The following is a 26,867-nucleotide window of genomic DNA, read 5'->3' on the forward strand; positions in this document are numbered from 1 at the left end:
TCCCACTGTGAACCACGTATTGGTATGGAATTTTTTTCTCTTATACACTTTGTTTTTCTCAATTATAAACTATAGTTATTTTGTGCACAGATCTATAAATGTAGAAGATATAAAGAGTTGAATTTTTTTTGGGTCATGAAATTCTGTAAAATTATGGCCGTTCTATATCTCCCACTCTGAACCACGTATTGGTATGGAATTTTTTTCTCTTATGCACTTTGTTTTTCTCAATTATAAACTATAGTTATTTTGTGCACAGATCTATAAATATAGAAGATATAAAGAGTTGAATTTTTTTTGGGTCATGAAATTCTGTAAAATTATGGCCATTCTATATCTCCCACTGTGAACCACATATTGATATGGAATTTTGTTCTCTTGAACACTTTGTTTTTCTCAATTATAATCTATAGTTATTTTGTGCACAGATCTATAAATGTAGAAGATATAAAGAGTTGAATTTTTTTTGGGTCATGAAATTCTGTAAAATTATGGCCATTCTATATCTCCCACTGTGAACCACGTATTGGTATGGAATTTTTTTCTCTTATACACTTTGTTTTTCTCAATTATAAACTATAGTTATTTTGTGCACAGATCTATAAATGTAGAAGATATAAAGAGTTGAATTTTTTTTGGGTCATGAAATTCTGTAAAATTATGGCCATTCTATATCTCCCACTGTGAACCACGTATTGGTATGGAATTTTTTTCTCTTATACACTTTGTTTTTCTCAATTATAAACTATAGTTATTTTGTGCACAGATCTATAAATGTAGAAGATATAAATAGTTGAATTTTTTTTGGGTCATGAAATTCTGTAAAATTATGGCCATTCTATATCTCCCACTGTGAACCACGTATTGGTATGGAATTTTTTTCTCTTATACACTTTGTTTTTCTCAATTATAAACTATAGTTATTTTGTGCACAGATCTATAAATGTAGAAGATATAAAGAGTTGAATTTTTTTTGGGTCATGAAATTCTGTAAAATTATGGCCGTTCTATATTTCCCACCGTGAACCACGTATTCGTATGAAATTTTTTTCTCTTATACACTTTGTTTTTCTCAATTATAAACTATAGTTATTTTGTGCACAGATCTATAAATGTAGAAGATATAAAGAGTTGAAATTTTTTTAGGTCATGAAATTCTGTAAAATTATGGCCATTCTATATCTCCCACTGTGAACCACATATTGATATGGAATTTTGTTCTCTTGAACACTTTGTTTTTCTCAATTATAAACTATAGTTATTTTGTGCACAGATCTATAAATGTAGAAGATATAAAGAGTTGAAATTTTTTTGGGTCATGAAATTCTGTAAAATTATGGCCGTTCTATATTTCCAACTGTGAACCACATATTGATATGGAATTTTGTTCTCTTATACACTTTGTTTTTTTCAATTATAAGCTTTAGTTATTTTGTGCACAGATCTATGTAGAAGATATAAAGGGTTGAAAATTTTTTGGGTCATGAAATTCTGTAAAATTATGGCCGTTCTATATTTCCCAATGTGAACCACATATTGATATGGAATTTTGTTCACTTATACACTTTGTTTTTCTCAATTATAATCTGTAGTTATTTTGTGGACATATCTATAAATGTAGAAGATATAAAGGGTTGAAAATTTTTTGGGTCATGAAATTCTGTAAAATTATGGCCGTTCAATATTTCCCACTGTGAACCACGTATTCGTATGAAATTTTTTTCTCTTATACACTTTGTTTTTCTCAATTATAAACTATAGTTATTTTGTGCACAGATCTATAAATGTAGAAGATATAAAGAGTTGAAATTTTTTTGGGTCTTGAAATTCTGTAAAATTATGGCCATTCTATATCTCCCACTGTGAACCACATATTGATATGGAATTTTGTTCTCTTGAACACTTTGTTTTTCTCAATTATAAACTATAGTTATTTTGTGCACAGATCTATAAATGTAGAAGATATAAAGAGTTGAAATTTTTTTGGGTCATGAAATTCTGTAAAATTATGGCCGTTCTATATTTCCCACTGTGAACCCCATATTGATATGGAATTTTGTTCTCTTATACACTTTGTTTTTTTCAATTATAAGCTTTAGTTATTTTGTGCACAGATCTATAAATGTAGAAGATATAAAGGGTTGAAATTTTTTTGGGTCATGAAATTCTGTAAAATTATGGCCATTCTATATCTCCCACTGTGAACCACATATTGATATGGAATTTTGTTCTCTTATACACTTTGTTTTTCTCAATTATAAACTATAGTAATTTTGTGCACAGATCTATAAATGTAGAAGATATAAAGGGTTGAAAATTTTTTGGGTCATGAAATTCTGTAAAATTATGGCCGTTCTATATTTCCCACTGTGAACCACGTATTCGTATGAAATTTTTTTCTCTTATACACTTTGTTTTTCTCAATTATAAACTATAGTTATTTTGTGCACAGATCTATAAATGTACAAGATATAAAGAGTTGAAATTTTTTTGGGTCATGAAATTCTGTAAAATTATGGCAATTCTATATCTCCCTCTGTGAACCACATATTGATATGGAATTTTGTTCTCTTGAACACTTTGTTTTTCTCAATTATAAACTATAGTTATTTTGTGCACAGATCTATAAATGTAGAGGATATAAAGAGTTGAAATTTTTTTGGGTCATGAAATTCTGTAAAATTATGGCCGTTCTATATTTCCCACTGTGAACCACATATTGATATGGAATTTTGTTCTCTTATACACTTTGTTTTTTTCAATTATAAGCTTTAGTTATTTTGTGCACAGATCTATAAATGTAGAAGATATAAAGGGTTGAAATTTTTTTGGGTCATGAAATTCTGTAAAATTATGGCCATTCTATATCTCCCACTGTGAACCACATATTGATATGGAATTTTGTTCTCTTATACACTTTGTTTTTCTCAATTATAAACTATAGTTATTTTGTGCACAGATCTATAAATGTAGAAGATATAAAGGGTTGAAAATTTTTTGGGTCATGAAATTCTGTAAAATTATGGCCGTTCTATATTTCCCAATGTGAACCACATATTATATGGAATTTTGTTCACTTATACACTTTATTTTTCTCAATTATAAACTATAGTTATTTTGTGCACAGATCTATAAATGTAGAAGATATAAAGGGTTGAAAATTTTTTGGGTCATGAAATTCTGTAAAATTATTATTGCCGTTCTATATTTCCCAATGTGAACCACATATTGATATGGAATTTTGTTCACTTATACACTTTGTTTTTCTCAATTATAAACTATAGTTATTTTGTGCACAGATCTATAAATGTAGAAGATATAAAGGGTTGAAAATTTTTTGGGTCATGAAATTCTGTAAAATTATGGCCGTTCTATATTTCCCAATGGGAACCACATATTGATATGGAATTTTGTTCACTTATACACTTTGTTTTTCTCAATTATAAACTATAGTTATTTTGTGGACATATCTATAAATGTAAAAGATATAAAGGGTTGAAAATTTTTTGGGTCATGAAATTCTGTAAAATTATGGCCGTTCTATATTTCCCACTGTGAACCACGTATTCGTATGAAATTTTTTTCTCTTATACACTTTGTTTTTCTCAATTATAAACTATAGTTATTTTGTGCACATATCTATAAATGTAGAAGATATAAAGAGTTGAAATTTTTTTGGGTCATGAAATTCTGTAAAATTATGGCCGTTCTATATTTCCCACTGTGAACCACATATTGATATGGAATTTTGTTCTCTTATACACTTTGTTTTTTTCAATTATAAGCTTTAGTTATTTTGTGCACAGATCTATAAATGTAGAAGATATAAAGGGTTGAAATTTTTTTGGGTCATGAAATTCTGTAAAATTATGGCCATTCTATATCTCCCACTGTGAACCACATATTGATATGGAATTTTGTTCTCTTATACACTTTGTTTTTCTCAATTATAAACTATAGTTATTTTGTGCACAGATCTATAAATGTAGAAGATATAAAGGGTTGAAAATTTTTTGGGTCATGAAATTCTGTAAAATTATGGCCGTTCTATATTTCCCACTGTGAACCACGTATTCGTATGAAATTTTTTTCTCTTATACACTTTGTTTTTCTCAATTATAAACTATAGTTATTTTGTGCACAGATCTATAAATGTAGAAGATATAAAGAGTTGAAATTTTTTTGGGTCATGAAATTCTGTAAAATATGGCCGTTCTATATTTCCCAATGTGAACCACATATTGATATGGAATTTTGTTTACTTATACACTTTGTTTTTCTCAATTATAAACTATAGTTATTTTGTGGACATATCTATAAATGTAGAAGATATAAAGGGTTGAAAATTTTTTGGGTCATGAAATTCTGTAAAATTATGGCCGTTCTATATTTCCCAATGTGAACCACATATTGTTATGGAATTTTGTTCACTTATACACTTTGTTTTTCTCAATTATAAACTATAGTTATTTTGTGGACATATCTATAAATGTAGAAGATATAAAGGGTTGAAAATTTTTTGGGTCATGAAATTCTGTAAAATTATGGCCGTTCTATATTTCCCACTGTGAACCACATATTGATATGGAATTTTGTTCTCTTATACACTTTGTTTTTCTCAATTATAAACTATAGTTATTTTGTGGACATATCTATAAATGTAGAAGATATAAAGGGTTGAAAATTTTTTGGGTCATGAAATGCTGTAAAATTATGGCCGTTCTATATTTTCCACTGTGAACCACGTATTCGTATGAAATTTTTTTCTCTTATACACTTTGTTTTTCTTAATTATAAACTATAGTTATTTTGTACACAGATCTATAAATGTAGAAGATATAAAGGGTTGAAATTTTTTTGGGTCATGAAATTCTGTAAAATTATGGCCATTCTATATCTCCCACTGTGAACCACATATTGATATGGAATTTTGTTCTCTTATACTCTTTGTTTTTCTCAATTATAAACTATAGTTATTTTGTGCACAGATCTATAAATGTAGAAGATATAAAGGGTTGAAAATTTTTTGGGTCATGAAATTCTGTAAAATTATGGCCGTTCTATATCTCCTACTGTGAACCACATATTGATATGGAATTTTGTTCTCTTGTACACTTTGTTTTTCTAAATTATAAACTATAGTTATTTTGTGCACAGATCTATAAATGTAGAAGATATAAAGGGTTGAAACTTTTTGTGTCATGAAATTCTGTGGAATTATGGCCGTTTAGTGTTCCGCGAGAAAAATATATACATATAATTGTGTTCTGCGTCTATGAAAAGGTTAAGAACCAGTGGTCTAGACCATGGGAATCGAACCCACTAACCAACAATACATCTTCGCATTGCGGGTCTAGTCTCTTAACCGTTCGGCTACCGTGGCGCCACTCTAAACTTTATGTGTTAATTGATGGTTTTTAAATCTATACATTTTTTACTTTAAAAAATTGTTTCCGAAAATTCAATTAAAGCTACTTTTTTTATTTTAGAATCTGATTGGGTAGAGTCCTGTGTGAAAATGCTTTTATACTCTTATTTATTACACTTTTTCCTATTTCATATACTTACGTTCCTTCTCTTGCGTAATGTACGACAGATGTAAATGATGTAAGACAGATTAAATGTGTTGCAAAAATCCAGTTATTTATTTATTTTATTTTTCTTCTTAGTTACGAACTTACAAAATAACTTTATGTACCAAAGTTTGTACGTTTGTCCGACATAACGATAATGATGGCCCACAGAAGTATTATTGGGACGATAAGTGACCGTATGGCCGAGGTCCAATCAAACAATAAAAACAGATTGACAGAAATTAATGAGTATTTTTATTGGTTCTTTAAGAAAAACAGTTTCAACAGCTTGTGGTTGGGTGGGGGGAGAATTAATCTAATTTTAGAACTTATATCAGCATTTTTCTGCTTGAATCGCTTGATAAGGAATTTATAGATCGATTTTAAATTATATTTAATTTATTGATTATTGAAACGTGTGTTACTAATTTTAGATTCAAATCTCTTGTGCAAATATAACTGGCTAAAAAAATAGAAAAAGAAATTGCTTATCATTTCTTCAGTTATCTTTGCATTTTCTTTTCTTTAAACACGTAGTTATTCTGGAAAATGTTCAAATTAATATTACGTAAACTTTTGAAAAATTCTTTATTGACAATAATTAATTATATTTTATTGAATTAATATTTTACGAGTTTAAGAATATTACTGTTCCTTCTGTTTTATTGTGAATATAATAAATGAATGTGGTTTAAAATCGGAAGTTAGAATTTATAAATTTTAGTTTTGAGGAAATCGAATGAGTGTGCACAATCGATGTTTATCTGTTACCTGGGTAAGGAAAGTATGGATCGTGACAGATTATCGATAAGTATTCAGTTTTCATCGGAAGTATTCGTATTTTGGTGGGACTCAGTGAGAGTCTGATAAAAGGATAAAAAGGGAACGGTCCGTCAATGCGTCAACATTTGGCAATTACGTAGTAAAGCAAGGTACAGGATTTCCTGTAAAAATAAATTTTTTTAGAAAAGTATACTTGTTTTTCCTTTATTTCAATATGAAAATTACTTAAAAAAATTGTTGAGACGAGTTTATTATTATTTTTTTTTAATACCGTAATAATGGTTTAATTCCCAACCGGAAATACCTATCATTCTTGGTAACTTCCTGCTGATGCACCAGTTCTGGTGCTTGTGGGTCGGATTTCGACTTTTATTTATTTATAAATGAAGGGATACGTTTTTATTGAAAAAAAGAAATACTACAGGAAGTGTTATCTGTTAGAAAACGGAAATCAGTACCTTATTTGGGAAAAAACAATGTCTACTGCATACTTTCAACTTTAGCGGACGTTTCGATTAATATCAATAGTTCTTCAACAGCAATGTATAGATAGCAAGTTATTCTCATTGCGAGGCTAATTTGATATAAGAGTTTGTTTGTCTTTAGCCGGATTTAGAACGTATTTAAAACATCTTCAGAAAACTAATCTTCATCAGTTTACGAAACATGATTAATAAGTAGGTTTCGGAAAAAGTTTCGAGATCTAGAGGAATGTTTTGAGTGATTTGAAACCAATGGAGGTTTTAAAGCAAATCTTTTGTACATGACCTTCACTTACGGCTATTGCCAGATTTACCTGACATATTTACAGCTTCTTCGAATTCGATTTTAGACAGTTAACTCTCTTAAAAATAGGATCGTATATTAAAAAAAAAAAAAAACCACTTTACACGGCACTTTATAGAGAATCTACCCAGCCTCACTCAATGTTGTAACCTTGATTTTCCGGAAAATAAGCTCAAGTTATGGTGGGATACATAAAAACTAATTGGTCAAAACACATTTTTCGTGGGCCTCAAAACGGACACTTCCGGTGACGTCTTGAACTCGAACATCCACACGATTACAGTAGCTTCCCTTTTACTAGAGAAAGAGGAAGTAATAACTTATTAAAGTAAAAACTTTAAATTTTTCCTCTCATAGTTTTCAGAGCTACAGTTGCTCCAGGTTTGACTTGATCATTCAGTTTCCGAACCAATAATATTTATAGACGGAAACAGAACTAATCGACAGACGGACAGACGATCCTATGTGCCATTCTCTAATATGTGAAATATTGTTTTATTTGAAAAGTTACTTTGAATTTTTTATTATTATTTTTTTTTGTATTTCTTTTATTGTAATGCATTGTTTATTATTTAATTTGTGTCTAATCGATTTTAAACGGTAATCGATTATAATTCTGTTATAAGTAAGTACATTTCTTTTCATTCATTCATTCTTTGGAATCTTTGGTTACCTTATAATTTTCAATTATGGTGGTTACTTTTAAAATTTAGTTACCCAATAATGTCAAGTGCTTCATCTGAATTAACTTAAAACAAAAAATTGAACTTCGAACATCTTCAAGTATCTAACAATTGTTTGTTTTTTTCTCTCTCCAAAAACAAAAAATACTTATCCAGGCATGGAGGAGAAACTTCGCTACCTGGAACAAGCGATCGAAGAACGTGATCAAACGATCAGACATTTGAAGAATGAGTTAGACATGTTTCGACAGGTTGTGCGGCCATTAACGGCCGTCATGACCAGTTCGTGTCCACAGTGCGGCGGACGGCTGTCGGCCACGGGCACCGTCGAAACTAGGATCAACCCGAGGAGACAGGCCATATCCGCTGAACCGTCTCAAGTACACGATCATGTTCCGGTTAAAATGCCTAAATCTTCCATGTATGTATATATATTTATATATTTTTTATTTGTATTATTTCTTATCTCAGTTTTCAATCAATAGAAATCTACAAGGATATGTTGATGTTGTAGAATAATGAGAAAATGGTGCGGTTTTTGTGGTGTTCAGTTTGAAACTATATATTTTTTTCCTTTATATGTTTGAACACTGGGTACTGAAGTAAGGGTAAGATAAGAAGTACGTGCTTCGTTTGCAAGACTACACTCTTATTCACTGCGTGGGAAACACGGTGTTTTATGCTGGATATGGAATTTCTAAGTTGACTTTGACGTGATGGTGATGAATCTAAAAAAAAACTAACTGTGGGTACAATGATTTTGTAATCGATTCTGTATCACGTAGACCTAGAGCGAGGGTTCTTGGGTAGAGCTTAAACGCTTGTAGAATCCTGCTCTTAAGGGCAGAACTCTCAGCCTTATTTCCAATAAAAGCTATCCCGGCTAACAATTTAAACACGATGCGTGGAGCTAATTAAGTCTCTTGAGGTGTCAGAGTGAAGAACTTGTCAACGTCCATCTCTAGTTCTTAAGATTTACTGAGTGCCCTTCTTTAATGGCATCACTTTCTTCTTTGCTCAGATTAGAGCTGAATATGTCGCGATCATGCTATGGAGGATAAGAAAAACCGGATAAAGGTACCGGAAGAAGACACTCTACAGAAGAGATTTTGCACCTCCTTTTGTTTTGTTTGACACTTTCTAGTTCTACGATTATCTTAAAACGCTGAAACGCTGATTGCTTCCACATCTTTAGTTGGATTCAGTTCTGGTTTAGAGGGTGAAGAGGGAGAGGGGCAGGCTTCCCTAAAGTAAGTTCTACGAAAATTAGTCGCTAGCAAGTTGCAGCTCTGAGAATTTAAATACTTGAAAACTGTCCGATTTTTCAGCAGCTTTATTTGGTAGAAACACGAGTTCGAACCCGAGAGAGGAGAGTTCATAAGAATCTTAATCCAGATTCTTAAATCTGGATCTTCCTTAAATTGAAGATTTCTTTATCCTTGCTCACAAAAAAAAAACAGGTCGTCTTGATTTTACTCCAAGTCCATCTTTCCAACGGGAGAGCTAATTAGTTGAATAATTGATCCACATTTCTCAAGAGAGCGAGACTAATTAGGTCTTAAATAAGTGACATCACAAAGATCCGATAACTAGTTGGCCAGCAGGGGCTGTAGATCAATTTCAGAATCCTGAAATTCACGTTTTAAGGAATTCGACCAAAAGTGGCAAAGTGTTTTTATAAGCGTAATCAATTGAGACATCAGACGGGCACTAAGATGCAAAATTGACGAGCTATAAAATGGAACTGATTGGGCTAAATGGTGGGTATTCTTTGTGTGTGTCTGTGTGTCCATTAAAACAGGAAGTGGAACAAACTAGACTGGCCAGAATATCCGTCTTGATTGGCCGTCTTTTACGTCTTGAATTTCAGATAATAATAAATCAATTTCAACAGAAACTATTAAAAACCTTAAATATTTAAGAAGTGGAGCGTCAATATCCATGCTCAGTCCATCTTTTGCTATCCAATTTTCCTCTATACGGCTCTCGTAAATAAAAGGAAACTTCTATTTTCTTATAAAAGATTATTATACGAGTATAAAGAAAAACACACGCGATTTTTTTTTACAACAGTTTTCAAAAATTTTTGGAAAACAGTGAATTTTTACTAAATAATTGATTGTCTTCAAAACAAAGTATGACTTGTTGCGAGGGAAGCTGAAGCTGCAAATTAATTTCAGTGAAAAGCGGAAGGTGTGTGAAGACGTACAGAAAGTGATCAAAGCAGAGATTGGCCCTTCCGGTCAAGCGATTATTTTTTTTAAACTGACCATTTCCCCTACCTGTTGAATTCACTTGTTCTTCTTCTTGTTGTTACCTTTATTTTTTCTTAACAACGTAGCGTCTAAACGAGTAGTTTGGGTTAGAGCTATTAGCTGGGTCAATGTAGTGTGTTTTCGTCTTTTAGATTTCTGTTTTATAATATTTAAAGAGTCTGTGACAGGGTAGAAGTGTATTTATTGGTCTAGTGGTCAAGAGTTTGGCTTCATATGTGGGAGGTGACCAGTTCGAATCCCGCTTGTGGATATACTTTTCATTTGTTTGTAAAAATTATTTATAGTAAAGTATGAACTTCCACGACGTGAACGTCAACGACACCTAATTGGTAGTTGGACGTAAAGCCCCGCCTAAAAAAAATAGACGATTACTTTACTTTTTGATCTAACTACATTTTGAAAAAGTTATAGTTTCAACTAAATACAAAGAGAATAAGTAAATTAAATAAAAAACACTATCGTACGTAGGCAGTATTAAACCGGAAAATGTACAATCTGAACTGCAGTCTGGGCTGTTGCAATCTGGACTGCAGGTAATTAATTTCCTCAACTTTAAGACTTCACAGTTGTGCATCTAAAGTGTCTTGCGTGTAAGATGGCGCGAAATGATTAGCAACTGCATGCAGCATACTTTATTAATTGAATTAAAACTGTGATTTCATTTCAAATAGTGCAAGTTGCACGCATGCAAGCTAAAACTAACTCGACCAATAACTATTATTCTATTTCATCTGGTCTGCGATGCTTTGCGGGGGGTGGGGTTTACTTTCACCTCATTTTTGATTGGCTAGTGCTGCTGAGCTTGAAGCTCTTGGCTTGGCCATTCTAAAGCACAATCAAGTTTGCCATTATTTCTTTTAACAGGTTTGGTGACCAAGACATATGTGGGCCGTTGGTTTGTGAGTCTACAATCTCGTGCTCGGTTATTCTGTTGCCACTAACGGCTACTGTAAACGATAAGAACTCTTCAATGATCGGCACAAAGAGCGTTGATATCGCTACTTATGGATGTCCTTGAATTAATACATAGTCTGGTTTTGAACCCACTCACACGTTTTTTTTTTTCTTAAGTTCATAACTTACAATTTCCTCCACATTAGATGGAGTCATATTAGATTATTACAATTTTACCATTTGTTAAATCGTGCACTTGTGTAAACTGTTTACGATGTTGTGATACGCAATTGACTTAATTAAATATTGAAAGTTGTAATTACTGTTCACTATTTTTGTGTGACTGATTCATTGTTTCTATAGGATGAAAAAAATAAATGCTAATTTCAGTCATGATATTCATTTATTGTGCCGACCTTTCGACCTTGGGACTAGGTCCGAAAGCTCGGCACAATAAATGAATATCACGACTGAAATGGGCATTTAAAATATTAAAGATTTTATTGTTTGAAAAAAAGGGTTCCCTCTAATGAAATTTTCCCGTTCAAGGCATCGTGACGCAGATCGGATGGGGGACCGTTTGAAATCAAGGTTCCTTAAGAAAAAGATCTTGGAACCCAATATACCCCCAAGACTAAAATGCTACACTTTGACCTCTGCTACAGAAAACTTAGTGAATGCGGTTAGGTCAGCTGGATGATTTCTTTGATTTTATCTGATCTGCCAAGCGTGTTTATTTATTGCATCCCTGAATCAGCCATCAGCAGATGTAGATTAATTAATTATTAGGTTTGAGATTTCAACATCACTAACATTTCTCTTACTAGTCAGCTTTGCGTCAGTGTAGTGCGAGTTTTACGATAACCTGAAACGGAACTTTAGAGCAGTGCTTAACTTCACCACTTCCGGTCTAACAATGGGGGGGGGGGGTCTTATTCACCAAATTTATCAATGGTACTACTTCTGGTCAACTGATGATTTTTTTTTTCAAATTTGGAATTTAGTTACGTATTTTCTTCCTGTTTTTATTCTACCAACTTTAAATAAAAAAAATATCGTATCGCTTGTATTGGAGAAATCCTGTCTATTTATTTTTTCTAAAGTAGCTTCCTTCCTTAGCTGCTTTGACCGGAAGTTGATCGTCTAGAACGACCATGGTGACTCCTAAAGGAAATGTCATACTTTATTAAAACTAACTTTCGTGTTTTAGTTATCTTGTCCACAGTATCTGACGCACTTTACACCTGAAAAAAAAACCTCTTTTTCGTCTTCAAGGGACCACAAAAAAGCATTTTCCTACGACCACTCATTTTAAAATAAGATTTTTCTATTTCTTTCTTTCTTTTTCTCTAAGACTAGTTATTCATAGAAGTCTGGAGATTCTCTAGGAATGAGCAACGTGATCTAGTGCGATTCTGAGCAAGTTCTCGAAATATCTTGACGGATATTTCTGACGTAAGTTTGTCTGTCAGATATATTTCTTTCTATCTCGTTCACATGTTATTTATTTACTTTTTCTATTTATAATAAATTTTGAAATTGAACTGCCATTTTTAAATTTAGATTTATGTATTTTTTTTTGTTTTTTTGATACTTGATAAATTATTTTTCTTGTAAATAAATATTTACATTACAAAACATCTGCTTGTGTTTACATAACTTACTGGGCGAGCCAAAAATCTTTATATTCAGTCCAAGGTATAAATATATTCTTATAGTTCGTGGCCGACTCACTCTGATGAAAACTTTTAGAACTTCAAGTTTAGATCGTCTAATCAGTTTTTAGGCTAATTAATCGATTTATTTGGGATATTGAATTGGATGTAAGAATGTTTGTCAATACTAGTGCTAAACTGCAGCTCTAGTGATATGGGTATCATTATGTAGGATTAAATATGATTAGCCTAGTACGGAAATAAGGTTCGATTAATGGAGGGTTAAAAAAAAAAAGACATACGACAGGATATTATGATTTTTCAGTTAATTGCTAGTAATAGCTGAGTAGCTCCTTCTCTGAAACTGACACGATTTTCTCAGCCCCCCATTTTCCTAAACCCCCAATTTTGGGGCTACATATTTCAAATTTCCCTTCACCAATTTCCTTGGAAAACTTATTCACAATAAAATATCGATCTCCATGTGGAAAAATCCATTCAGTATTATTTGGTTAAATCTGCTTATAGAAAAATTATTCAAACTCTCAGAATCGCCCATCTTTTACTTCCGATTTCTGGTTGGCTGATTTCCTATAAATTTGTTAAGTTTTACGAAGAATTTTTGCTTGTTCAATAAAATGGCCACTTTTACAACAAATTTGTAAGGAAATTTGTAAAAAGTCTTTCTCACCAGCGTTTATTGTTTTTAAAAATAATATTTTAACCAAAATATAAATCAAATTTAGCCATTATTATGTAAAATAAATGGAATAAAATTGAAATTAGCACATTACGTCATTGTTAATCTTATTTGTAGAGCTAATTTCTTCATTTATAGCACATTTAAGGAGTATTTTATATTTACGGAAGTAGGCCACGCCCCTTCTCAGTTCAGTAACGAGTTTTTACACCAAACTTTATGAATATTAATGTTTTTCTATGGAGGGGATGTTTTTCTATATATAATACCACTAATTTAAGGACATTTATCAAATTCCAGTCAATTTATTTATGCAAGTTTTTAATTTTTAGCGTTTTTTTTTTGCGGAAGGCGATCAACATCATGCCATGTGTGCCAACCTTTTTATCGCCTTGTGTAATATGTGCTTTTATAATTTAATCGATTACTCAATATTATAATAGATATCGATATATTTAGTTACTTTTTTTTATTTATTTATTGAATCAAACTTATAATAAAGTTTATTTTTATGAAAATTCTATATTCTTTATGAAAACATCGAACAATATTAATTTTTATTTTTATTACAATTGAAAATATATTTTCTATTTTCAAGAGAAAAGCCAATGTTCATTAGCCTACTCCTATAGGAGTGGGTTCGAATCAGTGAAACTTCTTTTTACCACACTAAAGCTGTGCTAAGTCCAAGCTTGGTACTGTTCCATTCTGAAAGCGGACTTCAAAGGCCATCCATCCGGTAACGCAAAAAAAAAAAAAAAAAAATGGGCGTCCACTTCCTCTAGATCGATGTATTAATAAAAAATGAATTAAACTTGATTTGAAAAGAATTAAGTAATATTTTAATCTAATAATAATAATAACAGTAACAGCACTTAGGGAAGGGATTAGCCATGAGGTTAGCATACTGGACTCCCACGCGGAGGTCCCGGGTTCGAATCCAACTTGCTAGCCCTTAGATTTTCTCTTCCTAGGAGCTTCTTACAGCTCACTGTCCGGTGTTGGACAGTGTTGTCTGTAACGAGAGAACACTGTCCGGAGGCACTGAAAAAAGCTCCGGGCGCCAATAACCTTAGATGTTGATGCGCCTTAAATCATTAAAAATAAAATAATAATAATTAACAATAAACAATAAATTTAAATTAAAAATTACGCAATAATAAACAATTCAAATTTTAAGAAATTGACAACATTTTTTGAAAAATCTAGTTCTGAAATTTTATTAAAGAATTTATTTCTTACTTTAAATAATGATGGTGGCATAGAGGTGATTTTATTAATAACATATGTTATACATATGAGGTTGTACAGTAAACCGTGGAGAAGGTTATATGTCTTATTATAATCATCTGGGCTACCACACCCGTAACCAATCAGCTTCTAGGCTATACAGAGCACTCCCTTCCACCATTATTTTAAACACAATCATAACACTCTAATTGAAACTAGGTGTGTTTGAATTATCTATATTGTTTGTTAGTGTAGGTGATGAACATGGAGGTTATTTAGAAGGTTTAGGTTTTCCGCAGTGTTGTTTTATTGTTGGCATTGCTGAAAGGTTTTTTGAGCTCGAAGACCTTGAGGGTGTGGTGCTCTTTGGTTTTGTCTTGGTAATCATCTCTTTGCTAGTTGCTTGTATTGGTGTGGGTAACTTGATTAATTTCGCCTCCTTCCGGTGCTACTCAAGTCATCTCCGAGGATGGCTGTCCTAAAGAAAGACCGAGAAAGTTATAGGAAAAGAGGCGAGCAGTTAGTCAGGAGGCTGGTCCCACTTACTGCTTCTCTTTGTAGCACGCTAAATGGTACAGATATTCCGAAGAAAAAGAAGACCCCAATTAAAGATGAAAAGTGAAAAGATGAAAACAGAATGTATATAGCCCTGTAACCATAGTAACGACTCAGATTCTCTAAAGAATCCTCCAGGAGTCCGGCTAGTCTGATGACCAGGCACTGCTTCCCCAAATACCCCCAGTAAGAATCTAACAAAGAGGTTGCAGAAAGCTGTGTAGTGAAACTACTTTCACGCAGTTTGCACGATATCCCATATATATATATATCGATCTGGGCGGAAATTAAGCATCTAATCGATTGTCTTTAATACATCAATTTAGCAGAATAGACATTTCCTGCGACTGCTTATGCGCACTGCTTTATATTTTAGGATTCATTTGAAACTGTTCTCCAGCTAGAAAAGCCGAGATTTCTTCTGCTCTCTTGATTCAACTAACCAACTGGTTCCGGTAACAAGGTTGGTTGTTTACGGTAAATCTTAGGCCCCTATATTGAAGATAAATATCCTGTATTTATTGGAGAAGATTAGCCGAACAGAAAGTAGAATCAGGTGAGAACATCCTAGTCGCTTTGCCAGCAAATAGTCGGTGATTAAGAAGTTGATGAATAAAATATTTTGGTAATCCGATTAATTCTGTGAACAGAATAATCAGCTTTAAAAAGAAAAATGTCTGGCGGCGATCAGCGGCTTTATTTGGCGATTATCGTTTAAATTTTTGATATTTCCTTTCATAAATAAAGAAATCTTTAATTGTAAATAAAAATTATTAAACTGCTGCAAAAATCTTATTAAAATGAATATATTTTAGGTGTTAATTTCGTACAGTTAAATGACAAAATTGTGAGACACCTGTAATCCTATTTTGTGTTAATTCAGAAAAAAGTTTATTGCGTTTCAGGAGATTTAATAAAATCGGATTATAACTAGTAATAAAATTCAGGTAAATGAAGATAATAATTTTAATGACCTGAATTTGTGAAGAGGGAGTAATAAATATGATATTTACTCAGTAGATATAACTGTCTGCTGATAGAAAATATTTATTTACGAGATTATTGCTTTAGAATCATTTCTGTTCAATAAACTGAAGTAAAATTTAAATTTTAACCTTCTACAAATAATTTCTATTTGGAAAAAAAAGTTTTACGTTTATGGGGACTTGATTCTAAAGCTCAGGAGAACAGTTCCGGGCTATCCGCAATGTTGATATGTTTCGCGGAAAGTTGGCTAATCGCCTTCATCCACAGCTGATCTACTTGGACGTAAAGTCTGTCCAAAGTAATTGGCATTACAATACTCGTAAAATACTCGTAGAAGGCGCCACGCCACGGTAGCCGAGCGTTTAAGAGACTAGACCCGCAATGCTAACGTGTATTGTTGGTTTAGTGGGTTCGATTCCCGGTCTAGTAGACCTTGGATTTTATTTAATGTTTAATAAAAGAAATTTACAGTAAAGTATGTTAGGCTGTTATAGGCTAGACCCGCAATGCTAACGTGTATTGTTGGTTTAGTGGATTCGATTCCCGGTCTTAAGCCTTGGATTTTATTTAATGGTTAATAAAAGAAATTTACAGTAAAGTATGTTAGGCTGTTATAGGCTAGACCCGCAATGCTAACGTGTATTGTTGGTTTAGTGGATTCGATTCCCGGTCTTAAGCCTTGGATTTTATTTAATGGTTAATATGAGAAATTTATAGTAAAGTATGTTAGGCGGTTATAGGCTAGACCCGCAATGCTAAGATGTATTGTTGGTTTAGTGGGTTCGATTCCCGGTCTTATGCCTTGGATTTTATTTAATGGTTAATAAAAGAAATTTACAGTAAAGTATGTTTGCTAGTCGCCTCCGTCCACGACACCTAATTTGATAGTTGGACGTAAGCCCGCCTGAGAAAATAGGCAATTACTTTACTTTTCTTTACTCGTAGAACCTGAACAGTGTTTTAGAAGGAAGTAAAAACTTTATATCCGGAAAATAGCCAATTTGTACATTACTTGACTTAAAAAAAGTCTTAACTCATGAGACGTTTAAGATCTACTTGAGAACAGATCCCGCGTCTCCCTTAAGGGACTTATACAGAACACCATTTTAAAATCTATTTGGAAGCACGAATTACCACATCCAAAGACCTCCAATCCCTTCAAAATCCTAAAATCCTCCACACAGAATCGGTCAACGCTCCCATCTATATGAGAATCCAATCAAACCCTGCACAAAGTTCTTGAATTTCCGGCAACTTGCTGGATTTCGCAAGTTCTATAAACCCTTTAGTTCGCCACCCTCTCGTGCAACATCTCTCGCGAATAGCTCTCCGAGGTGGATAATAGCCATGCGATTTCCTTTGGCTCTACTGCAGGAAGCTCAACGTGTTAGGACCGTAACTTCTCGAATGTTCTTTGAGAAGTGCCAATGGGTAACATAATTTTAGATCAGACATTCATTCCTTTAACACAATTATGCCTGTTCGGATCGCACAGTATGTCAGCGTTCTTGAGATAAAGGATTCATTCTCCTTTGGGTTTAGCCTTTCGAAAAGAATTTAAAGATAATTAATTATAATAGAGAATTTGTAATTTATGTTGCTTGCGTTTTGCAGCTGTCAGTTTGTGTGTCGCGGCAAAAAGTATCCGTATTAATTAAATCATTAATCATCTGTTACTGAAGAGCGCTGCACTTTGACACGGGAAAATAGAGGTGAAAGGTGCGCGTTAGATTATCAGAGTCTTTGCGATCTTATCACCAGCCAGCCTTTTTGATCAGTATTAATCGAGACAGCTGCACCGCGAACGAACAGTTTGTGTGATGGTAGGGATGGATGTAATGTTGGAGGAGCTCTACTCTGGCAGAGTTCTATAGGACAGGTTGTGTTGTTCAGTCAGATAGGGCAGGCTGTCTGTTCCTATTAGCGGGCCAACGTTGAATAGCCAACTGCTGGTGGGAGGTCAAAGTTCGTTCAACTGAGGGACTCGTTCACTATCGTTCCTTCTCTTTTCCTGCGTGCAAGGGCTCTTTGTTCTGTTCTTGCGCTGCATTGTGCGTCACAGGAAGTAGTACTGCAATTATGCGACGAGAGTTTAAAATCCGGTTTAGACACTCAGACGACTTTTTCTTACAGCTTTTTTTTTACGTAATTAAACCTTTTTTTTAAATACAATTTCCACTAGAACGTAGTTTTTCTCGAATATTGTAAATATTCACTTTAAAGGTAACATTTTCGGAAAATAGCTGAACTAAACATCTTTTCGGGCAAGTGGCATTTCCGGTCTGCCAATTTTATTCAATTTTGGAATTTTCGTTACATATTTTATGATTATTCGGTAGATTTAATATGTGATCAAGTCTAATATTCGAGTATTGCGCCCTCAGATAAGGACCACAGTGGTCCTAGCCAACCCTAATTGGAGATCTGGTAAATACTGGATAATATCTTGGATTTTATACGGCGCAGCCCGCATGTTGTATCCCTGAACGGGTGCGCACTTTCACGCATCATCAGAGGATAGATAAATCAATTAGTTGCAGTGGATTCGATTTCAACTATGTTTCTGTCTAATAAAAATCTATTGAGTCGTTATTGAGAAGTTCTCAAATAGCTCGAAACTCGATTTAATGCTGTTACATTTCCCGGGCTGCCTGCCTTCTCCTCTCCGAATTTGTTCATACTCGAGTTTGCGTGTTCAAAGCAAAATGGCCTACAATCAGCTTGGACCAGCGTTTCCCAACTTTTTTTTGGCTCGCGTACCACTTGGAGGTACTAGATCATGCTAAATTGTACCACTTCGTAAAAATGATTGTATCTCGTGAAATTTGTTATTCCGAATGTGTTATTTTCTTATTATTATCATCTTTATTTGTATAGAGATACAATGCATCTGTTACAAAGGAGTTCCAACTTCATGTTCATTTTATAAACTTTGTAAAGTGTAAGATCTTAGATTTAAAACTTTTTTTAAATAATTAAAAATTGCGTCCATATTTTTCTCTTCAAAATTATTAATTAATTTACAAAGTTCTTCTTTAGGATTATTATATTTGTGCCCAAATCTTCTAAATTAATTTCTTGTAAGCATTCAACTACCTCTGTAAGTCCCAATTAAATTTAATGTTGCTTGGAGAGGAGCTTACTCATTACAATCCAGTCTCTTTAAGCAGATTTTTATATAGTTATCATTTAAGTTCTGTCACATGATAATTCTATTAAATTTTCTTTTATTGATAATGATGTAGCTTTTCCTAAATTTTCTTTATAGAAGGTGGTTTGAAATCCAATTATCATTTGTGTTTTCGGGTTTTGGAAAAATATTCCTTGAAAGAAAATTTTAATCCTGTTAAATGTGCTATTATATTTTCTCGTATATCTTGAGACAGACTAACCTTATTACTGTACATATTAACAACTTTACTGTATAATATTATTAATTAAAATAATTTTCATATATTAAAGGAAAAAACGTTTCTATGATATTTTAATGATTAAATTTTTTTATGTCCGCCATTATTGATTATCTTTACCAACTATTGATCACCACCAACCAGTAGCTCGCGTACCTCCACAGGTTGGGAAACGCTGGCTTGGACAATCACAGATATTTGGCTTTTTAAACACTTTATTTTGTTGAATTTTACGGAAAAAGAAAACCAGAGCCGTTTTAACGAGGGTGGGGGTATAAGACTGGGCCACTAGGGGAACTTTCACTTTCACTAAGCCAGCCCACCAATCGTGGGGGTGCATTTTGTGGGCCCCCCCGGACACGAACAGGTGTGTCCTGGAGCCATTTAAAGCCTCTTATTTTGTGTGAAGGACAAGAAGTTTAAGCTTTCGCTAAAACCCTCACCATGTGTTTAAAAAAACACCCGCCAATTATATTCCAACACATGGTCCCCCACTTTTTTTTCGCGCCTTAACCCCAACCATTCTCTCCTCCTCAGATTCGATAAATTAGCCTCACTGATAGATTAACCCATATTTTGCACTTACCTTATGATTGACGTCATTATAATTTAATTGAAAATTCAGGTAGCCATCTATTTGCATTTATTTGTTAATGAATATTTAATTTAATTTAAACAAAAAATTGCATTTGGGTCAAGGTTTTAGAAAAACACCTCTTCCAACCATTGTTCTGGTTGATTCTATTTAAATATAATTATGATGAGTCATTTTTATTCATTTGTTCGCCTTATTACTTCCGCTTAAAGTTCCGATAACAGGAAGTTGTATATTCGATTGGTTCCTGTAACACCTTGGCCACCCAGGCTTCTGGACTATATCACCTTGCCGGAAGTGCTCTCGTTAAGATTTTCCAAGAAAATGGTTTTAATAATTTCTTTTACACTACGTACGCTCTTTTCATACTTCCTAATCTGTAATACGAGGGTGGTTTGGAAAGTTCTCGGAATGTACTAGAAAGAAGTGTCTTACCTCGGAGGAACTGCTTTTATTTTCCAACATAGTCTCCCTGTAGACTAATGCATTTGGTCCAGCGATGTTCCAATGCCTTGGTCCCATCTCGAAAATGAGATTCCTCCAGGCCTGCAAAATACCTCTCCAATTCGGCTGTCAGTCTCTTCAGTTTTAGGAAATCTCCGTCCACCGAGGAAAATTTTCAGCTTGAGGAAGAGGTGAAAGTCTGAGATGGTGCCAAATCAGGTGAATAAGGTGGATGTGGCAACAATTCGTACCTCAGTTCATGAAGTTTTGCCATGGCAATAACATTTGTGTGCGGGCGGGCGTTGTCCTGATGAAAGATGACTTTTTTTCCTTGCCAAACCAGGCCTTTTTCCGCGTATTCTTTTCCTGTAGTTGGTCTAGGAGGTTTGCATAGTATTGCCCCGTAATTGTTTGGCCAGTAGGAAGATAATCTATCAGCAGAATGCCTTTTGCATCCCAGAAAACTGAGTAGTATTTGTTTGTAAGTGATTTTTTTTCCCTCGATTTTCCTTATTTTTCTTAAAAGAAAAATCTTGTACGCACACTAACACGACTTTCTCGCGCGACAAGTCTCGAAAGTTCTAACTTGATATGCGGTTACTTCCGGTGAAAATGTTGACACGATCGTAATACTTCCGTTTCTTAATCTTGATTTAACGTTTCTTCCGGCAGTTCCAGAATTCCAGTGATTCACTCTGAACATCATTTCAACCACAAATTTTACCCCATATTCTGTTAGATTACTCAGAAGTTTGAAGGAAGAATATTTAATTTTTCGACGTGGTTTAAGTCCGCTGCCTTATAAATAACTTTATTGAAAAACTTTAAATTTATTATAAATTGCTGACTTCTTTAAAACAGCTGATCTAATTAGAACAATAAAGCAACAACTACTGTATTGATTTTAGTTATGGCTTTGCATAATTTATTAAGTTAGACTTTAATGTCTTCACTCTCTCTCCCTTTTCTGACATCAATTCCATGCACGAACTGTGACGTCATGCTGCTCTACGACTCCCAACTTCCTTTTTGTAGATAGCTTTATTATTTGGGACGTTATTATTTGTGTATAAACAGGTGCACGAAACTACTTCCGCGCAAAGTTTCGTGCAAAGATTAGATTGTGAGGGTTTCCACCGGAAGTGACCGTTTTTCGAGGCGCTCTCAACATTTCTGTATTTTATTCATTTTGTGTTCTTACTGAGAAATAGCATTTTCTCCAGTGTTGGTATCACTGACCCAAGTCTTTCTCGTACTACATCCTCTAAGTTCTAACTTAACCTTTTTCTGACGTACGGTGAGGTGCCATTTGAGGTAACGCTGAAGATAGCCTGCTTTTGGACAGGCCCTTCTTTGGCTAAGTGCGGTCAGTGGTGGATACGTCTTAATGATGACGAAGCAAGATTATGAGCGGATATATGTACGTCATATAGAATGAGCTCCTTCCAATACCTGGCTCACAATACCTCTGTCAACTCCGTGCCAATTTACAAATTGTAACTCTTAGAACTTAAAAAAAAGAAAGAACACAAAATAATATTCAATGTCCATTGACCTACTTCTTTTGAAAGTTCTCACGCCGCCATCTCTCCTCCATGTTTATCGTATTTTATTTCGAGTTTCGATTATTATGTAATGATCGATCTTCCATTACTCATACGCCTTTATTATTTATTGTGCGAATAAATTTGCCAGCTTCAATTGTTAGATTATTTCAACTGGGAAAAACATCGTATCGTAGTTTTCTCCAATTAAGGGGGTTTCCTTTGGAAACCGGAAAGCTCTTATTGATTGTACCGAGAGAGAGAGAGAGAGAGACTGATGATGAGGTGGGACAGGAAGCAGAGTCCATACGATCCAGGCGATTTCCACTTCATTCAAGAGAACATAAAAACTCGCTATTTCCGGGAAAAAGTGTCGAATTATTGGACCAATAATATTACCTTTCTTAACTCTGAATTCTGCCTTCCGGTTTCACTTGACCAGCCTAATTTTTTTTAAATAAAACACATGATAAAATGTGGCCAAAATCACTTTTTAAGCCACAGTCATATGATGAAACTGCGCACTGTCATCATTAATAATTTATCTCAAGGTTACTCTTTAGAGGAGGTTACTGTATTGTTAAAAACGCTGTTCATTAAAAACCACTTAACGCTGATATACATTTCAATATTAAGTTAATGATGATGTGTGCAGATTTACAGTTTGTTGTCAAGTTGTTTGTTTACAGGTTATAACTAACCTCAGTAAATTTGGACGTGTTTAAATGATTTGGGTAAATTATTTTTCAGCGGTCTTATATACGTCATTATAATTAATTAACCAGTTACGCGGTGGAATTTAGTTTTTAAAACCTCCTCCCCCACAGTGTGCGGAATTAAAATCACGACAATGACGTGTATACACGTCGAACGCAGCAGGGCAAAAACAATCAAAAGTTTACAACGTCATAATAGTCGCACTGCAAGCGACTTTTTCTGCAATCTCTCTCTGTGGGCTTATAGATTACCAGAGAGCATTCTGTGCTCATTCAAAGATCTATGCACCGCTTCTTCACGTATGCATTGCTCTAGTTAACTGGGGAGGCAAGAGCTTTGCACAAGGAAGAAAAGAGCTTTTTGAATTCTGTGCAAAATGAAATCATGCTCGTACTGTGAGGTCTGAATCTCCATCTAAAAAGGTAAAAACGGGTATTGCACAAGGGTTTGAGAGCTTCTATTTTTGTGCATAATTCCCCAATCTCTAATGGGGGAGACCAACCACTCATCATTTGTCTGACTCCCACCGCAGTTCTATTGGTAAGATAAAGGAAACATCCCACCCAAATAATATTCTTATTGTACTTTATTAAAATTTCGAGTTTTTATAGTTAATGGCAATTTTATATTTTTCACCACGAGTATACACGTCGAACGCACCGTAACAGAAATTTGGTTTGACGTGTATACACTTCAAACTTCTTGGTTCAAGTGGTTAATTTAACGCATGTTAACTTAAGTTTTGGATCATTGGTGTCGGAAGCCATTTTCAATGCCAATTCCTTCGGAGTACGTACTCTCGTTACATCAGCTGATTGTGAATTATAAGATGCATCCCGGAAATTAAAAATCTGATTGCCGGAAATCTCCGTGTGGGAGGAATCCGCAACAATACCCCCCTCCAGAGCTAATTGCTTTCATTTTCCCCCCAATCGCTTTTCGGTTTTTCCGCACTAAGATCAAAGGAAGTGATTTTCTTTTTTTTTGTTTTTTTTTAATAATAATAAATTTATTCAAAAGCTATAGATCGATGATGTAATTGAATTGCATGTTGAAAAATGTTTCAATTCGTGCAGTAACATGATTTATAAAACATGCATTTTTTTTTGTCATTTTATATTTATGCAAATTTCTGCATGTAATGCTTGTTATAAATCATGCACTTAATAAGAAAACTTTTATTTATTGATTTTTTATTGTCGCAACATTTTCTTTTTTTTTTGGTTTTTCACTTTTTCTTTCAAAACGCTCAGTAAAAAGAGGAAGTTTTGTGATCGTGCCATATATTCAATACTAGAAAATTCGTCGGAAAAATCACTTTCATCACCGGTAGTACACTTTTCTAAATAAATTTTTCAGTTACTAAAAGGTTTTCCTCACAAACAGCTCTTACGCTCGTCTCTTAACTTTGTGTATTCTCAAACGTTTATTTGTGAATCATTTTTGTGGAAAATTCAGATTCCCACTAAGCTGCCGTTTCTTACTTCGCCAGCATCGTCACCAGATCATTTCCTTCATATTTCGCATTTTTCCGGGAGAAAAAAAGTGGAAAAAGCCTAATAAAAGGTGGTAATTCATTCGGAAAATCATTTTGGTAAAATTACGCAAAAGTTCGTCCAATCATAGGGAGCAAAATTTATAGAATTTAAGAAAATCTGGGTGTCTAAAAAGAGGGAATCAACTTCATAAGTTTTTCCACCCCAGTTCCCGCTTTTTGGTTTTTAGAAAAATCTGGGAATGCTGGAACATTTTTCGGCGATGTGATGTTCCTGTTGGAACAGTTCAGGGTTCGAACCTGTTGAGACTTTCCTATCCACTCTTCCGGCTGTCTCCCACTCACAGTTTCACCCCTCAGATGATATTATGGATAATTAATTGAACTGCTAATTTTCTAAGTTCGCAGAGAAACCCTTAAAAAAAAGAAAATTGTCCCTTCAAATTGTAGGAACTGTAGCCCAAAAAAATAGTCAAATGTGAGTCTTTTATAGCTTTTTCTTTTTTTGATAACGATAAAATAAGCTCTGCATTATTTCTGTAAAGATCTTAAGAAATTGGATTGGAGCGGTGGCCGTCCCAGGTAGGCAGATGCTCTGTCAAGATAAGCTCCACATCTGGGACTTTTAATACTGAAGCACGTAAGAACTTCATCGTGTAAGAATGTCTGTCTGCTTATCCAAATCTTTACAATTTATTAAAATATGGTTCTGTAAAAATTATGTACATCTGTTTTCCCACAAAGATAATTTATGTTTACGGGGTGATAATCTCATGTCACTGAGATGAACAGATTGTTACAATCTGAACCTACTTTGGGGGAGGGGCAGCTTCTCTCTTACGGTTTTTTTTAGACTAATCGAGTTTGAACATTGAATTGAGTTAATTAATTCTGTCCTCTCTTATTATCGAAGAAGTTTAGACCCCAGGGTCCATTCTGGATAGTTTATGTTTTCCCATAACTCCTCCCTGTCCGATGATGATGATGTTTTCTTTATGCTACTGCTAGACCGTTCACCTCATTAAGACCAAATACATAGGTGCATAATCATTGCACCTGCATTGAATAAAAAACGTAACTACTTTTGTCACCTGACGACAGAGTATAAGGCCCTCTACGGCGTCCAAATTTTAGAGCTAGTGGCCGGAACTAAGAGGGGGTCAAGTTTGGGGGCGGTTAGAGGCCATTTCCGTTTTCCTTATCGAAGTAATCACAGTAAAAAAAAAAAAATCAGATTGCCAGGCGCCACAATAGCCGAGCGGTTATAGGCGAGACCCGCAATGCTAAGATGTATTGTTAGTTTAGTGGGTTCGATTCCCGGTCTAGAAGCCTTGGATTTTATTTAATTGTTAATATGACGGATTTATAGTTAAGTATGTTAGGCGGTTATAGGCTAGACCCGCAAAGCTAAGATGTATTGTAGGTTTAGTGGGTTCGATTCCAAGTCTCTAGGCCTTGGATTTTATTTAATGGTTAATAAAAGAAATTTACAATAAAGTATGTTTGCTAGTCGCTTCCATTCACGACACCTAATTGGTAGTTGAACGTTCAAAGACTTCCACACTTAAAATTTACACGCACTCTTACTAAAAGCAATATTTCCCGATGAAAACTGTTGAGAATTTTCCCAAAATTTGCACACAAGATTGCAACATTTCCATATAATAGATGTAAATACGAAAGATAAAAAGCTGTAAACTCATTTTTATAAAGTGTTATTTCTGTACTTCCGGTTAAGCTGATCGATCCAATCGATGGTGCAAGGTTAATCGAAGTGTTGAGCTAATTCATGTTTGATTTTTATAATTAACTAATTAAACAAGCCTATTACAGAATATGGAAATTAACAAATTGATATTATGTAGAGAAATTACTAATTGACAATTAAATAAAGAATCGAATTAATTAAAAGTGATATAATTAATCGAATAAAAAAAAGAAGCAATTTACTTCGATTCTAATTAATAAGAAATATTAATTTTTACTTGTATAAAAACAGGTGAGTGGGTGAAAGAATAATTCTGGTCTAAAAATAAGATTGAGTCTCGCACCAGCTTGGAGGTGTGGCTAAACAAATCTCAGAAGATTAGACATCTTGAAGGGGCTTTTAGAATAATATTTATTTTATTTTTTCTACATTTCTTTAGGCAGCAAAAAGCTACAAATCTAAATAGAATTCATGAGTTCAAAAAAATATAATAAATATACAAACTAAAAAAACTAAATTAATTCTAGTCTAGAATGTTTAATTTAAATACATCGTAGTTATTTGTTAAGAAAATAAAAAAAAACTTGTTTAATAAATTAACTTATTACAACAATATGATCCGGCCGTTGTTGACGTAGAATCATCATTTATATTTAGATTGTCTTCTTCTCTGTTCGGAATTAGCGCTAAAATAAATCTTAGTGAATTAAATTTACAAGACAAAAGAAGTACACAAAAAGAAACTAGGCCGATCGATCTACACCAACTACGCCGCAAAAAACATATGAATTTGTATTCTGCATAAATTTTGTTGGAACAAACATATGTGACT

General features: G+C 33.7%; 1 protein-coding gene across 6 annotated transcripts in view; it reads left to right on the forward strand.

The window, feature by feature from the left end:
- for (cGMP-dependent protein kinase for) overlaps nucleotides 1-26,867 on the forward strand; it is a 334,414-nt gene that overhangs the window by 153,709 nt on the left and 153,838 nt on the right. Inside the window, exon 2 of one of the 6 annotated variants that reach the window (XM_074136020.1) lies at nucleotides 7,982-8,246. The exons of the other annotated variants lie outside the window; for them this stretch is intronic. Coding sequence (XP_073992121.1) covers nucleotides 7,982-8,246 — 265 coding nt within the window. The remainder of the gene's footprint in view (nucleotides 1-7,981; nucleotides 8,247-26,867) is intronic. 6 annotated transcript variants of the gene reach the window in all.

Source organism: Rhodnius prolixus, unplaced genomic scaffold (assembly GCF_049639745.1).
Source record: "Rhodnius prolixus isolate KJV_2025 unplaced genomic scaffold, Rpr scaffold_5, whole genome shotgun sequence".
Taxonomy (NCBI): domain Eukaryota; kingdom Metazoa; phylum Arthropoda; class Insecta; order Hemiptera; family Reduviidae; genus Rhodnius; species Rhodnius prolixus.